The 14888-nt window shown below is 42.2% G+C and overlaps 2 protein-coding genes across 2 annotated transcripts in view; both read left to right on the top strand.

The window, feature by feature from the left end:
• The window catches only part of sh3kbp1 (SH3-domain kinase binding protein 1), a gene marked incomplete at its 3' end in the record, with an annotated part of 71071 nt that extends 70332 nt beyond the window's left edge, over nt 1-739 (top strand). Inside the window, 1 exon segment of the mRNA XM_080418309.1 lies at nt 680-739. Coding sequence (XP_080274435.1) covers nt 680-739 — 60 coding nt within the window.
• A 77-nt stretch (nt 740-816) lies between these two features.
• The window catches only part of map3k15 (mitogen-activated protein kinase kinase kinase 15), a gene marked incomplete at both ends in the record, with an annotated part of 56220 nt that continues 42148 nt past the window's right edge, over nt 817-14888 (top strand). Inside the window, 6 exons of the mRNA XM_080418308.1 lie at nt 817-960; nt 2558-2792; nt 4890-5029; nt 6474-6497; nt 9535-9728; nt 13025-13193. Of these exons, the coding sequence (XP_080274434.1) occupies nt 817-960; nt 2558-2792; nt 4890-5029; nt 6474-6497; nt 9535-9728; nt 13025-13193 (906 nt within the window). The remainder of the gene's footprint in view (nt 961-2557; nt 2793-4889; nt 5030-6473; nt 6498-9534; nt 9729-13024; nt 13194-14888) is intronic.

Below are 14888 nucleotides of genomic sequence, written 5' to 3'. Positions count from 1 at the left end.
TGTCTCTCTAAGCTCTGTGTGATAACTGGATAACGGGCCGGGTCTTTAATATGATTTATTAGTGGATGTTTGGAGAGGAGAAAACGGGCTGAAGGCTGGATGTCATCTGACTGTCAGGACCAAGACACCCAAGCAGTTGGTGGAAAGTAACCAAGTACATTTACTTAAGTACTGTACTTGAGTAACATTTTGAGGTAGGCTATTTGTACTTTACTTGACTATTTCCAATTTCCAATACTTTTACTTCTACTCCACTACATCTCAGAGACAAATATTGTACTTTTACTCCACTACAATTATTTGAGAACTTTAGTTACTAGTTACCTCATATATCATACATACATTATTACATTATAAAACATACATTAACCTCTTCAGCCCTATTTTATACCTAGGCTATTTGAAAATAGCAGATCTACAAGCTCACAACGCGACGCGTTGTGAGCTTGTAGATCTGCTATTTTCAATAATTTTAGTACTTTTACTTTTGGTACTTTAAGTACATTTTGATGCCAATACCGTTGCACTTTTCCTCAAGTACATTTTGAATTCTGGACTTTCACTTGTAACAGAGTATTTTTATATTGCAGTATTGATACTTTTACGTAAGTAAAGAATGTGAGTGCTTTTTCCACCACTGAGACCAAGACTGACTGAGACACATAGAATCTAATGGTAGAACCTGATCCAGGACTATAGAACAACCAGAGAGGAGAGGAGAGGAGAGGAGAGGAGCTGAAGAACATTGTGTGTCTGCGGAAGGAAAGTAACAAAATAAATAAAATAAAACCTCCTAAAGTCGTCCTCCTCTCCATCATGGAGGCCGGGGGTCAGACAGGATGCACGGGGGTCCAGGACTCCTCTCTAGGAGAACACTCTGGAGGAGGAGGCTGTCTGTTCGACCGGGAGAGAGGAGCAGGAGACCGAGGAGGAGGAGGAGGAGGAGGAGACCGGGGAGAGGTTTGGTTTTAAGGTCCTTTTATTGTCTTGGCATGGCGGGAGGAGAGTATGTTTTGCACCCTGTCTGTCTGTCCGTCCGTGAGTGTGTGTGTTTGTCCGTCTGTGAACAGCTAATCTCCGGCACCGTTGGCCCGATGGCAGTGAAACTGTGCACACACACACTCCCTGGATGCCAGAGCAGAACATCTGCCCCAAATGGGCAAAACATTTCACATGGGCCTGTTATAGCGCCACCAGGAGGCCGCTTTTTGCACACAAAAAAATTGACAGTAGGCCTACTCCTACAGATTTTATCCAAACATCCCACACATCGGTACACAGTATCTCTTTAGTGATGTTGAATGCACTTATTGTAAGTCGCTTTGGATAAAAGTGTCTGCTAAATGACTGTAATGTCATGTATGGTCATTAAACCAAACGGGTCTTTCAGATTTTTCATATTCCATCCTGATCCAAGATTTGCTTCCAAAGTTTGCAGGAGTGCTCCGTTTTGAACAAAATGCCTCAAATCATGAACACAGCATGCACTTTCCGTGGCATTTTGCACGCACATTCCCACTATGGCCAAGGAAGAAATGCCACTTGAAATTTTATCTGCCTCATGGTGGCGCTATAACAGGCCAATTATTATGGAAAACGTATGGAAAATATATGTATTTTTACATTACTCCATTTTTCCAAACATCACGCAAATCGGTACACATTATCTCTATAGTCATGTGATCAAGACGGATCTGTTTTATTTTTCATGTTCCATTCTGATTGGCTATAAGATTGACATCTACTGTAGTTTGCAGGAGTGACCCGTCTTGAACAAAAACAAATTCACAAATCATGAACGCAGCGTCCGATCGCGGTGGAACTTTGCGCGCACATTCGCACTACGTTGAGGAACAAATGCCACCCGTTTAACTTTGTCCTATTATAGCGCCACCAGGAGGGAGGCCACTACTTCATCTGTGCTGTATGAAACGTGTTATATTATATCATACATGGGCAACTGGCGGCCCCCACCTTCACTTAATGTGGCCCACAGGTTAATATCAGAATACTGATATATTACTGATTTCAGCTGTTACAATTCCAAACATGCAAACATGACCCGCTTGAATGACTTCAGTCTATATTAGTAGCTTAATGACTAGTACTAACATTCTGTTGTCTTTTTTATGTCCAATGTATTTGTATTTAAGTTCATAAAGTTAACATAAGTATAACTAAATGCATCTGAAATTAGATCAAACTTTAACTTTTCAGGATTCTAATAAAAAAAAAAATTCAGGATTCCAATAAAAAAAAGTAGCAAAAATAGCAGATCTACAAGCTCAAAACGCGCCGCGCTGCGACGCGTTTTGAGCTTGTAGATCGGCTATTTTTACTACTTTTGTGTGACATGACGAAGTAGGGCATTAATTTACAAAAAAAAGTCAAAATACAGAGATAAGTGGTGTCTGCCAGACATATACATTATTGACAGTATAACATGCAACATGTCCCTCTGGAGTGAGTGTGTAAATACAATGGCCCTCTGCATCATCACAGTGTCATCACCTCTGTTACTGTATTATATAAACAAAGTGTGATTTATTTTTTGGAGGTGTCGGGAGGCGCCGGCAGCCCCAGCCCGCCCGGCCCGGCCAAACAGCGCTCCCTGCGGGCCGTGTACGTCCTGAACGACGGGCTGAAGGCGGTGATGGCGAGCAGCCCCGAGGCGGGCGCTCTGCAGTGTCTGCAGCGGGCCTGTGACGACCAGAGCGCCCTGCTCACCACCGTCACCTTCGGACGCCTGGACTTCGGAGAGACCACCGTGCTGGACACCTTCTATGACGCAGGTATAGGAGCGTGTGCGTGTGCGTGTGCGTGTGCGTGTGCGTGTGCGTGTGCGTGTGCGTGTGCGTGTGCGCGTGTGTGTGCGCGCGTGTGTGTGTTTGTGTTTGTAGCAGTGGTGGAAAAAGTACTAAAATGTTTTACTTAAGTAAAAGTATCAATACTGCAGTGTAAAAATACTCTGTTCCAAGTAAAAGTCTTGAATTATAAATGTACTTGAGTAAATTTACTTACTATCAAAATGAACTTACATTTAACTCTTTGACTGCGGACGACGCGATAACGCGTCAAGTGCTACTTTGTCCAGTTGGCCGTCGACGCGCTCGACGCGCTGGACGCGCGTTCATTGTTTAATCTCTGATTGCGCTATGCTGCTTAATATTCAATGTTATTCTCGAGTTCCACTTACTTCACGGACATCTGCATCCGGTTCCATGACCTGGATTCCGTTTCCGGTTTTTGATTCTTTTCCCCAGTCATTTTCGTCCAAAATAGGTAAATAAACGGGTTTTCACACGGTATAACGGACAAACGGAACGGTTCTCTTCTATAATCTATGGTCTGGGTGACGATCAGTCATCGCCGTCGTATATCACAACGTAATTTTCGCCGATCAAAACAATGGGGGGGACGTCACATCCGTTTTCATGTTTTTCCTTGTCTAATCTATGAAGAAGGGTGAGAGAGACCCAACGACATGGATCAAGCTGTCATGTGCTGCCCTCTAGTGGCGGATTTGTGCTGGGTCTTTACATTATGTGTCCTTAAATTATTTTCATGAGAAAAATTCAAAATATAAAAATAAAAAAACACGAAAATTGCTGGCACTGGGGGAGTACTTTATGAAAATACTCTGGCAGTCAAAGAGTTAATACCAAAAGTAAAAAGTACTCATTATGTTTTGAAATGTATAAAATGTATACAAATCTTTTGAAAATAGCAGATCTACAAGCTCACAATGCGTCGCAATTCCAAACAATGACTTTTTTATTTTGTAGTAGTGTTCTGTATCTTATTTTGTAGTAGTGTTCTGTATCTTATTTTGTAGTAGTGTTCTGTATCTTATTTTGTAGTAGTGTTCTGTATCTTATTTTGTAGTAGTGTTCTGTATCTTATTTTGTAGTAGTGTTCTGTATCTTATTTTGTAGTAGTGTTTGTATCTTATTTTGTAGTATTGTTCTCTGCCTTCCTGTCTGCCCCTGTAGTTCTGTACCTGCCTTGTCTCACCAGTCCTGTGATTGGTCAGTGTTTCCACCTGTGTCCTCTTAGTCCTCCAGCCTATCCCTGTGTTGATTGTCAGTTGAGTTCACCTGTGTCCTGTTATCCCTGTGTCTAATTAAACTCTGTGTTTGACTGTGTTCTCGTTGGCCTTACCTGCCTTCGTTATGTACGTTTATGGAAGAACCTTTGTTTAGTTTTCGTCACCTTGCTAAACTAACGGCCTAAGTCATGTTTTTGTGGAAAATGATATTTTTGCTTAAGTCAGTCAGCTCCTCATGACACTGGCCACCTCTGGTAAAATGGCCTTATTGAATCTCCTAATAGAAAAGGATCATGCTGTTCACTCCCCTTTTAGTATAATGGCCTTTAACTCCCTAGTGTGATTTAGGCCAAAATAGGGATTTTTTTTTTGCACACATGGTTTTGTGACTTAAGCCAAAGAAATTGCCAAAAAATGGCCTAAATCAGTCAATCATTTGGCCTAGATCAGATTTAATACTATTTAAATCTCTTATGTTACATAACTGGCAGACAGTGTTATTTTTTATATTAGTAGTCATCATTTGTTATAAACGTTTTGGGTGAAATGATTAAGAAATATATAGTTTTGTTTTGGATCAGTTTTTTATTTTAATTTCAATTCAATAGCCTTTACAATTACAAGTATGACATAAACAACAAACAACATAACAATATACAATCAATGAAATGACATGAATAAAGGAGATAGTAGGAGAAAGTAAAACATCTGTGTCCTACTGGTTGTCCTTTTCTTGTGACAGGAATCCACACATTTTGCAGCTAAACCTGCACATTCTTTCGCTCTCTCTGTCTGTCTCTCTCTCTCTCTCTGTCTCTCTCTCTCTCTCTCTCTCTCTCAGACATAGCAGTAGTAGATATGAGTGATGTGTTCCGTCAGCCGTCTCTGTTTTACCACCTGGGGGTGAGAGAGAGTTTTGACATGGCCAACAATGTCATCCTCTACCACGACACCGACCCTGATACCGCTCTGTCACTGAAGGTACACACACACACACACACACACACACACACACACACACACACACACACACACACACACACACACACACACACACACATACACATACACATACACATACACACACACACACACACACACACACACACGTGTGTGTGTGTGGATGTAATCACAAGTCATGGATGCCATTCTTTTCTTTTCTCTGAACAAAATGTTATTCCTGGAACGTGTGTGTGTGTGTGTGTGTGTGTGTGTGTGTGTGTGTGTGTGTGTGTGTGTGCTCTCTCAAGGCAAACAGCTGTTACAGTGGTAAACGTGTCACTGTAATAATGTGAGGCCTTATTTATACTTTGTTCTGCACCCGCGTGGTGCGTCGAAAATAGACCAGATCTACAAGCTGACGACGCGCTGGTCGGCTGTGTTTTGATGCACGACACACGTGTGCAAACCAAGAATAAATATGGCATAAGAACAGAGCCGTGCGGGAGAAATGCGAGGCCAGCGGGAGCATGCATGCAATTCTTTTTGCGATTCTTTGCATTTTTAAGATCAATTTATTATTATTTTTGCCCTCAAAACAAGTCGGGTGTCATATTAACCCCATATTAAATTCTGCTGGTATAGCTCTTCTTAACAAAACAAAAATAAATGAATTAAATTGTAAGCTACCATGAATTTCACATTGTGTTTTTAAACAAAATATAACAACATACTTTTTAAATGTTAATCTCAATAAACGTGATTCTGTTCACTTTTATATTTATAAATAAAAAATACAAAAAAAAAACCTGTGTGGCGCGAGGCCTCCCGAGTGCGAGGCCCTGTACAACCGCACCGTTAGCACTACCCTAGTTATGGCTCTGCATAAGAATAAGCGTTAAGGGATAGTTCAATAATAATTTGATGACCAGCAGACCGGTAGGAGACACAAAGGAGACTCTTTGTGTCTCCTACCGGAACCGCTGCCGGTCATCACATTATTGTCTTAGGAATGAGACAAAAACTAAAACTCCATGGGGTGACTCATCCATAGAGAAAAAGTTATTTTGAGGGTGAACTATCTCTTTAAGATTGTATATTAAGGTGGGGTCTATAATGCATTATTTGTGCATTTATAATGCATTATAATGCCCTAATAATGCATTATATCATTAGTTATTAATGTTTATAATCATGCTTAACAACGTATAACAGTGTTTATAACGTAATAAATGAAGCTCAGTGGAACAGCACATTATAACTACCATAACTTAGTCAGTTATAAAGTGTCTTTGTCATAAGTTGTTATGCATAATTATAATCATTTAAAACATGTTATGAAGCTTTATAAGTACATTATAATGTATTATAAATGTGATTATAATGCATTATAGACCCGACCTTTAAGTTAGTGAATAAAACACACTTTCCACAGACACCTGCAGGACATGTTAGGTTCTAAATGTGTTTATCTCTCTCCTTACAGGACATGGTGGCTCAGAAGAACACAGTAAGTTTCACTGTGTCTCTCTCTCTCTCTCTGTGTGTGTGTGTGTGTGTGTGTGTGTGTGTGTGTGTGTGTGTGTGTGTGTGTGTGTGTGTGTGTGTGTGTGTGTGTGTGTGTCTGTGCCACAAAGAGATTTATGTGAGAGCACACACACACACACACACAAACACACACACACACCGCTTTGTGCTATTTGTGGTATAAAATGCACAAGGACATGAAGTGCACACACAGGCACGTGTATATGCATGTCTGTCTGTCTGTCTGTCTGTCTGTCTGTCTGTCTGTATGCATGTCTCTCTCCTGAAATGAAATCATCTCTACGTATTTTCTTAGAGAAGCAATGACATTATCAATGTGTTTTTTGTGGACATGCGTGGATTTTAAACGTGTTTGTGTGTGTGTGTTTGTGTGTGTGTGTACGCGCGGTGTGTGTGTGCGCGTGTGTCTTTGTGCGTGTGTTTGTGTGCGTGAGTGTGCGTGCGTGTGTGCGTGCATGTGTGTGTTTGCGTGTGCGTGTGCGTGTGCACGCACGTGCGGTGTGTGTGCGTGCGTGTCTGTGTGTTTGTGTTTGTGTGCGTGTGTGTGTGTGTGTGTGTGTGTCTGTGTGTGTGTGTGTGTGTGTGTGTGTGTGTGTGTGTGTGTGTGTGTGTGTGTGTGTGTATGTGTGTATGTGTGTGTGTATGTGTGTGTGTGTGTGTGTGTGTGTGTGTGTGTGTGTGTGTGTGTGTGTGTGTGTGTGTGTGTATGTGTGTGTGTGTGTGTGTGTGTGTATGTGTGTGTGTGTGTGTGTGTGTGTGTGTGTGTGTGTGTGTGTGTGTGTGTGTGTGTGTGTGTGTGGAGTAGGCGTCTCGTACAGTGAAAGTAGGGTCATGGGCTCAGTTGCCTCCTCAGTATAGAGGCTCCGGCTTACACAACAAAGTAGGTACCAGGCCTGCCCCGATGCATGCTGGGATGTTAACCCCTTAACAACCTGACTAACCATGTGATGAGGGCGGAGCATGGTGCTAGTGTCTCTCTCTCTCTTTGTCTCTCTCTCTCTTTCTTTCTCTCTCTCTCTCTCTCTCTCTCTCTGATCTGTGATCACGTTATAAAACTGGACAGTCACTAAATGGTCACTATACTTTACCTCTGCCCAGAATCAATGCACTTAATAAAACAGATCATGTACAGATTCATAGCATACTGGGATGTGCTCCTCCCCCACATTTGACTCTAACAAGAAATACATCTGTTTTCAAAAATAAACTTATGGAAGCAATAATCAGAAAGGACAGTCGATTAAATTAGGTTTCTATTATTTTTTGTATTTTCGGACAGACAAACCTGTTTTGTTCTTCTTATTTGACTGTTAATGTACCTTTTGTTCTCTAAGTCTGTGTTTTTTTTCACTAACATTGATTGTTAGTGAAAATTGTTGTCCTTTTTCTTTTGCCTTCATACAATATCAACAGCTACATATAACAAAAGATAGCACGCTTTTCTCACCTTTTTTCCTCAAAACTGCAGCACTGATGGTGGTTTATTTGGTAGCATGTTGTAGCGACTGACTGACTGGTTTTACTTGCATTAACTTGACTGTTCAACTATAAGGGCACCTCAGCTCTATCTTCCAGTGTCATCAGTTTAACAACAGTTTAACAGTTAGTTTTTTTAGCTAAAGGGACATTGAACTGGTGTAGTCCAGGCCGCGGTGCTTCTGTTTGAACCAATCTCTCCTTTCCACTGCCTGTGTTTCTATTGCTTTCTTTCTTTGATCTTAAAGGGATAGTTCACCCCAAAAAAATGACTTATTTTCTATCAATTACAATTACACGCCCCATGAAGCCTTGCATTCATGGAGATTTATTTCAGTTTTTGTCTCATTCCTTTTTTTTTTTTAAATAATTTTTATCCCACGATTTTGTAACCCATATTTTTTCACCCAGTGCCAATTGCCTATGTAATCCTGGGCGCTACTCTCCCTCTGCCAGCCTAGGGAGAGCCCAAGCTGAAGCTCATGCCTCCTTCAATGCATGAGGAGCAAGCAGGCCGCTTCTTATCACCCGACAGGGGGGAGATTCCCTGGTTAGACGTAGCGCGTGGAAGGAACACGTTATTCCAACCAGTTCCTTTCCCCTCCATCAGGCGCCCTGGCTGACCAGGGGGAGGCAGTATAGTGACCAGGTTTACTGCATGTTTTTGTGAGGGTACCTACCCTAGGAGACACGGGGAGAACATGCAAACTCCACACAGAGTAGGCCCTTTCACCAACCCCACCTAGGGTATGGGCGCTGATGACGCGGAGGAGAGAACACACCCCCCCAGCGTCCACAGCGTCCCCGGCCGGAATTGAACCCAGGACCTTCTAGCTGTGAGGCGACAGCGCTACCGACTGCGCCACCGTGCCCCCTTGTTTTTGTCTCATTCCTAAGACAATAATTTGATGACCAGCGGACCGGTAGGCAGCGGTTCCGGTAGCAGACACAAAGGAGACTCTTTGTGTCTGCTACAGGGGCCGGCAGTGGCTCAGGGGTAGAGCGGCCGGGTGGGAACCGTGAGGTTCCCAGTTCGATCCCGGGCTCCCCCAGAGTTAGTGTAGAAGTGTCCTTGAGCAAGACACTGAACCCCTGACTGCTCCTGATGAGCAGCTTGGTGTCTTGTATGGTTTCCTCCTCCATCGGTGTGTGAATGTGTGTGAATGGCTGTGTGAATGGGTGTATTCATGTGTGTGTGTGTGAATGGGTGAATGTAATGCACAATCTATGTAAAGTGCTTTGGATTAAAGCTCTATATAAATGGATTAAAGCTCTATATAAATGGATTAAAGCTCTATATAAATGCACCATTTACCATTTTAACGGAACCGCCGCTGGTCATCACATTATTGTCTTAGGAATGAGACAAAAACTAAAACATATCCAAGTCTCCATGGAGTGACTAATACATAGGAAAAAAAGTCATTTTGGTGAACTATCCCTTTAACATCGTTCATTAATCTCTGATACAATGTTGGCTACACACAGACAGGGCCCTAAACTAACCCCCCCCCCCCCTACAGGCGTCCAGTGGTAACTACTACTTCATCCCGTACGTGTTGACCCCTAACAACGAGTACATGTACTGTGAGAGCGACGCCCAGCGCCGGGCCAGTGAGTACATGCAGCCCAGCTGGGACAACCTGTTAGGACCTCTGTGTGTCCCTCTGACCGACCGCTTCAGAGACCTTCTGAAGGACATCCATGTGACCTCATGGTGAGAGAGAGACACACACACACACACACACACACACACACACACACACACACACACACACACACACACACACACGCACACACACACACACACACACACACTCACACACACACACACACTCACACACACACACACACACACACACACACACACACACACACTCACACACACACTCACACACACACACACACACACACACACACACACACACACACACACTCACACACACACACACACACACACACTCACACTCACACTCACACACACACACACACACACACACACACACACACACATACGCAGGCACAAACACACGCACGCACGCATGGACTCCAGTGGTGGAAAAAGTACTAAATTGTTTTACTTAAAGAGCTGGTGCCATGTTTTTGCACTTTTTCTGTTTTTCATGTGTCTATGAGGTTGATAGAACTTCATTAAGGCCCCCGCTGGTGGTTTTATGGTGTTTCATGTCTTCTCTGACTATTTGGAGTTTTTTTCCTGGAGGCTGAAACCTTGAGAGTCAAACGTGCCAATCCAAAAACAGCGACATACTGACGTAACAATGCCCATACCCACCCACCGCACCTCCCCTCATTATCATTGTCATTTATACTACAACCTTTTGTGGGCGGAGCTGCCTCAAACACACGTGTGTGACCATGGCAGGTTGTTCTGTGCCTAACTGCTGTGTGACAGCTATCAAACAGTCGTTTCACACTTTGCCCATTGACATGGACAAACGTGATCAATGGCTTAATTTCATTTATAAAGACAGGATTATTCCCTCAGCCCCCTCTACCAGGCTTCGGGTGTGTAGTTCCCATTCTGTTGATGACTGCTTCACCAACTTAGTGCAAGTCAATATGGGATTTGCAAACAGGAAAGTACTGAAGCCAGGTTCTATTCCGACCATTTATCCTGGAGACACAGAAAGCAGCACCTCAGGAGCGTTACCGGTAAATTAAAACATCCGCCAGCCCCAATAAAATGATTTAGGAGCATGAATCGGCCTTGTGTCTGTGACCTCCCCCACCGTTTAGTTGTGGGATTTAGTTCAGCGTCAATAAGATCGCTTCTGAACATCGTATGGAAAATGTAACGGTAGTCGCGGTAACCTACAGTCGTCTGTTGTTACGACGGTGTGAAGAAATTAATGGATGGGTTGAAACAACCTTTTAAACCGGGGTTTTGTGCCGGTCTGCGTTGAATTCAACGTGCAGAGATAGTGCTGGTCGTGAACGCGCATCGCCGTTTAACATGGCGTAGAGTTAGATCAGGGACGAGCCTCCATGTTAATTCAACGCAGGCTGCCAACAAACTAAGGTTTTAAACGGTTGTTTGAGCCCATCGATGCGTTGTTTCACGCCGTCGGAACAACAGACATATGTAGGTTACGGCGCCTAGCTTTAGATTTTTCATACGATGTTCAGAAGGTAAAAAATTTACATTAAATCGGCAGAACATACCGACGCGGGCGGGACCAACTCGAGTCAAACAGTCTCAGCCAACGTTAGGGTCGCTAGAGCTAGTTCAGTTGGATTAGATAGCGTGATTGTTTGTCAATATAATAAAAAAGAGATGAAATATCTGTGCCTCTGCAAACAGAAGTGTATTATCAAGGTGGAAATGGCTCTGAATACATTATGAGAGCATCTAGTTAACGTTTTATATGCATATGCCTACTGTAATATATACTGTAGCTTTTTTATTTCCATTTTCTAGTAAGGGGATGTATGGAAAGAATACATAGCCCATTTAAATGGGAATGTCAGGTTGAAGGAATACAAATGCATTGTAATGATAGTAAAATGTGTGCAGTGATGCTATAAATAGTGTCACTGATGTAATGGATACCATAGTCATTGTAAGATAAAGTTCTACTTGGATCACAGGATATTGAACATCACCATGGCACATCTGTAAGAATGTATGACAACTGATGGTTCTGTTTAAAGGACAACTTTAGTTTTTTACAACCAAGGTTTATGTTTTAGATTGTAATTAAAGTAAATAAAAGATGAGTGTTAAAATGTTTTAATTTACTGCTTTCTATAGTTTTAGCAATTTTTGCGATCTTTTTTACAGTGGGCGGAGGCATTCTGTCCGGTGGCTAAATATGATTTTTTTTACACAATAACCCGGCGTTTTCTTTATTATTATTTACAGTAGCTCTTCTAGCCCCCAATAACTCACATCTGGCCATCAAAGACCACCGTACCTTTTTTATTGTGTAAAAAAGGCATATTTTGCCACCGGACAGAATGCCCCCGCCCACTGTAAAAAAGATCGCGAAAATTGCTAAAACTATAGAAAGCAGTAAATGAAAAAATAATAACACTCATCTTTTATTTACTTTAATTACAAGCTAGAATATAAACCTTGGTTGTAAAAAAAAACAAAGTTGTCCTTTTATTTATCCGTTGCACACATGAGCATTTGGGATTTGAGCAAAGGGTTGATGAGGCTTTCCGGTTGTGGAGTAGTTCTTCTTCTTCCTCCTCATCTTCATCTGAACCAGATTCAGGTTCAAACATATATGGCTGTATTTGTCCAATTTGTCCTCCTGCCATTTTGTAAACAAATGGGCAGAACCATGGGCAGTCCTTTAGTGATAAGGGGGAAGGACTAGGACAGGTGGGTGGTCTTATAGGAGGAGGCGGAGGGACTGGATTAGATGGGTGGTGCTAAGTGAAACCAGGTATACTTAATGGGTGTGTCTACATAAAAACAACATTTTAACACTTACTGTACACTTTTTTTTTTTGAAAAAAATCCTTACATAATAATAATACCTTATGATCAGGTTTTAGGGTTGAAAAATATCATGGCACTCCATCTTTAAGTAAAAGTATCAATACTGCAATGTAGAAATACTCTGTTACAGGTAACAGTCCGGAATTAAAAAAATACTTGAGTAAAAGTAAAAAATTATTGGCATTAAAATGTACTTAAAGTACCAAAAGTAAAAGTAATAAATGTTTGAAAATAGCAGATCTACAAGCTCACAACGCGTCGCGATGCCACGCGTTGTGAGCTTGCAGATCTGCTATTTTCCAATAGCCTATGTATAAAATAGGGCTGAAGTGGTTAATGTATGTTTTATAATGTAATCTGTCTCTCTCTCTCTCTCTCTCTCTCTCTCTCTGTCTGTCTCTCTCTCTCTCTCTCTCTCTCTCTCTCTCTCATTTAAGGACTCTCTCTCTCTCTCTCTCTCTCTCTCTCATTCATTCATAATGTCTCTCTCTCTCTCTCTCTCTCTCTCTCTCTCTCTCTCTCTCTCTCTCTCTCTCTCTCAGTGCATCGTTTAAGGACACCCTCCTGAATGACATCCGTAAAGCCAGAGAGAAGTACCAGGGGGAGGAGCTAGCCAAGGAGCTGTCCCGCATCAAGCTACGCATCGACAACACAGAGGTCCTGACCCAGGACATCGTCATGAACCTCCTCTTCTCTTATAGAGACATACAGGTTAGTCTATGAACCTCCTCTTCTCCTATAGAGACATACAGGTTAGTCTATGGACCTCCTGTTCTCCTTTAGAGACATACAGGTTAGTCTATGAACCTCCTCTTCTCCTATAGAGACATACAGGTTAGTCTATGGACCTCCTGTTCTCCTATAGAGACATACAGGTTAGTCTATGGACCTCCTGTTCTCCTATAGAGACATACAGGTTAGTCTATGGACCTCCTGTTCTCCTATAGAGACATACAGGTTAGTCTATGAACCTCCTGTTCTCCTATAGAGACATACAGGTTAGTCTGAACCTCCTGTTCTCCTATAGAGACATACAGGTTAGTCTATGAACCTCCTCTTCTCCTATAGAGACATACAGGTTAGTCTGAACCTCCTGTTCTCCTATAGAGACATACAGGTTAGTCTATGAACCTCCTGTTCTCCTATAGAGACATACAGGTTAGTCTATGAACCTCCTCTTCTCCTATAGAGACATACAGGTTAGTCTGAACCTCCTGTTCTCCTATAGAGACATACAGGTTAGTCTATGAACCTCCTGTTCTCCTATAGAGACATACAGGTTAGTCTATGGACCTCCTGTTCTCCTATAGAGACATACAGGTTAGTCTATGGACCTCCTGTTCTCCTATAGAGACATACAGGTTAGTCTATGGACCTCCTGTTCTCCTATAGAGACATACAGGTTAGTCTATGGACCTCCTGTTCTCCTATAGAGACATACAGGTTAGTCTATGGACCTCCTGTTCTCCTATAGAGACATACAGGTTAGTCTATGGACCTCCTCTTCTCCTATAGAGACATACAGGTTAGTCTATGAACCTCCTGTTCTCCTATAGAGACATACAGGTTAGTCTATGAACCTCCTGTTCTCCTATAGAGACATACAGGTTAAAGTAGGGTCCGGGGACTGGTTCTCAAACGGTTCCATGTGAAGGACCCCAAAATGATATGTATTTGACCACGGACCCCCATCTCAAAATGTGTTTTTCCAGGGACCCCCCAGAAGCAAAAATTGCAGATCTACAAGCTCATGAGCTTGTAGATCTGCTATTTTTTAATAGCCAAAGTATAAAAGGTTAAAGTGGTTAAACCTTTAATTTTCAGGAAAATGGGGGGGAAAATAACTTTGTTCCAATGGATCTAGTGTAGTTATTATTTAAAGATCCAGTGCAGTGACATTTTCTGTCATTTTATTTTGAAGTTTCAGTCGGAAACGTGGTCTCAACCTGGTCTCAACCAATCAGGAGGTCCCATCCCTTCAGGCTATGGGATGTTGGAATCTCATATCACTGCAGCCGTGGGCACAACAGGCCTAGTGTTTGTTTACAAGTGAGACAGAGACGGCTAGTGAAGCACGTTTGCTACTACGTGGCTTATTTCTAACCTATAATGTTTTCAGATACATATTCAGATGCATAGTTTAGTGTGCAGATTAAGTTTAAAATTAGTAATACACCGTCTGGACGCCATCTTGAATGAGATTAAAAACTTTAGTTCTGTACTTAAAATCAGCTGTGTTTGGAGGAACCTGCAGCTATGGGATTCACACAGGTGAATGTAATCAAGAATAATTAATATTCATGAAAGCTGTGTTATGTCATCACTAGGGGTGGGACGATATAGCGATATAGCGATATATCGCGATACTTTCTCCCGCGATAAATAATAGCGGGAGAAAAACGTGTG

The sequence above is a fragment of the Gymnoscopelus braueri genome, assembly GCF_963280865.1.
Source record: "Gymnoscopelus braueri genome assembly, chromosome: 21".
Classification (NCBI taxonomy): Eukaryota; Metazoa; Chordata; class Actinopteri; order Myctophiformes; family Myctophidae; genus Gymnoscopelus; species Gymnoscopelus braueri.
Note: the sequence above shows the minus strand (reverse complement) of the source record. Positions and strands in the feature narration are given on the sequence as shown.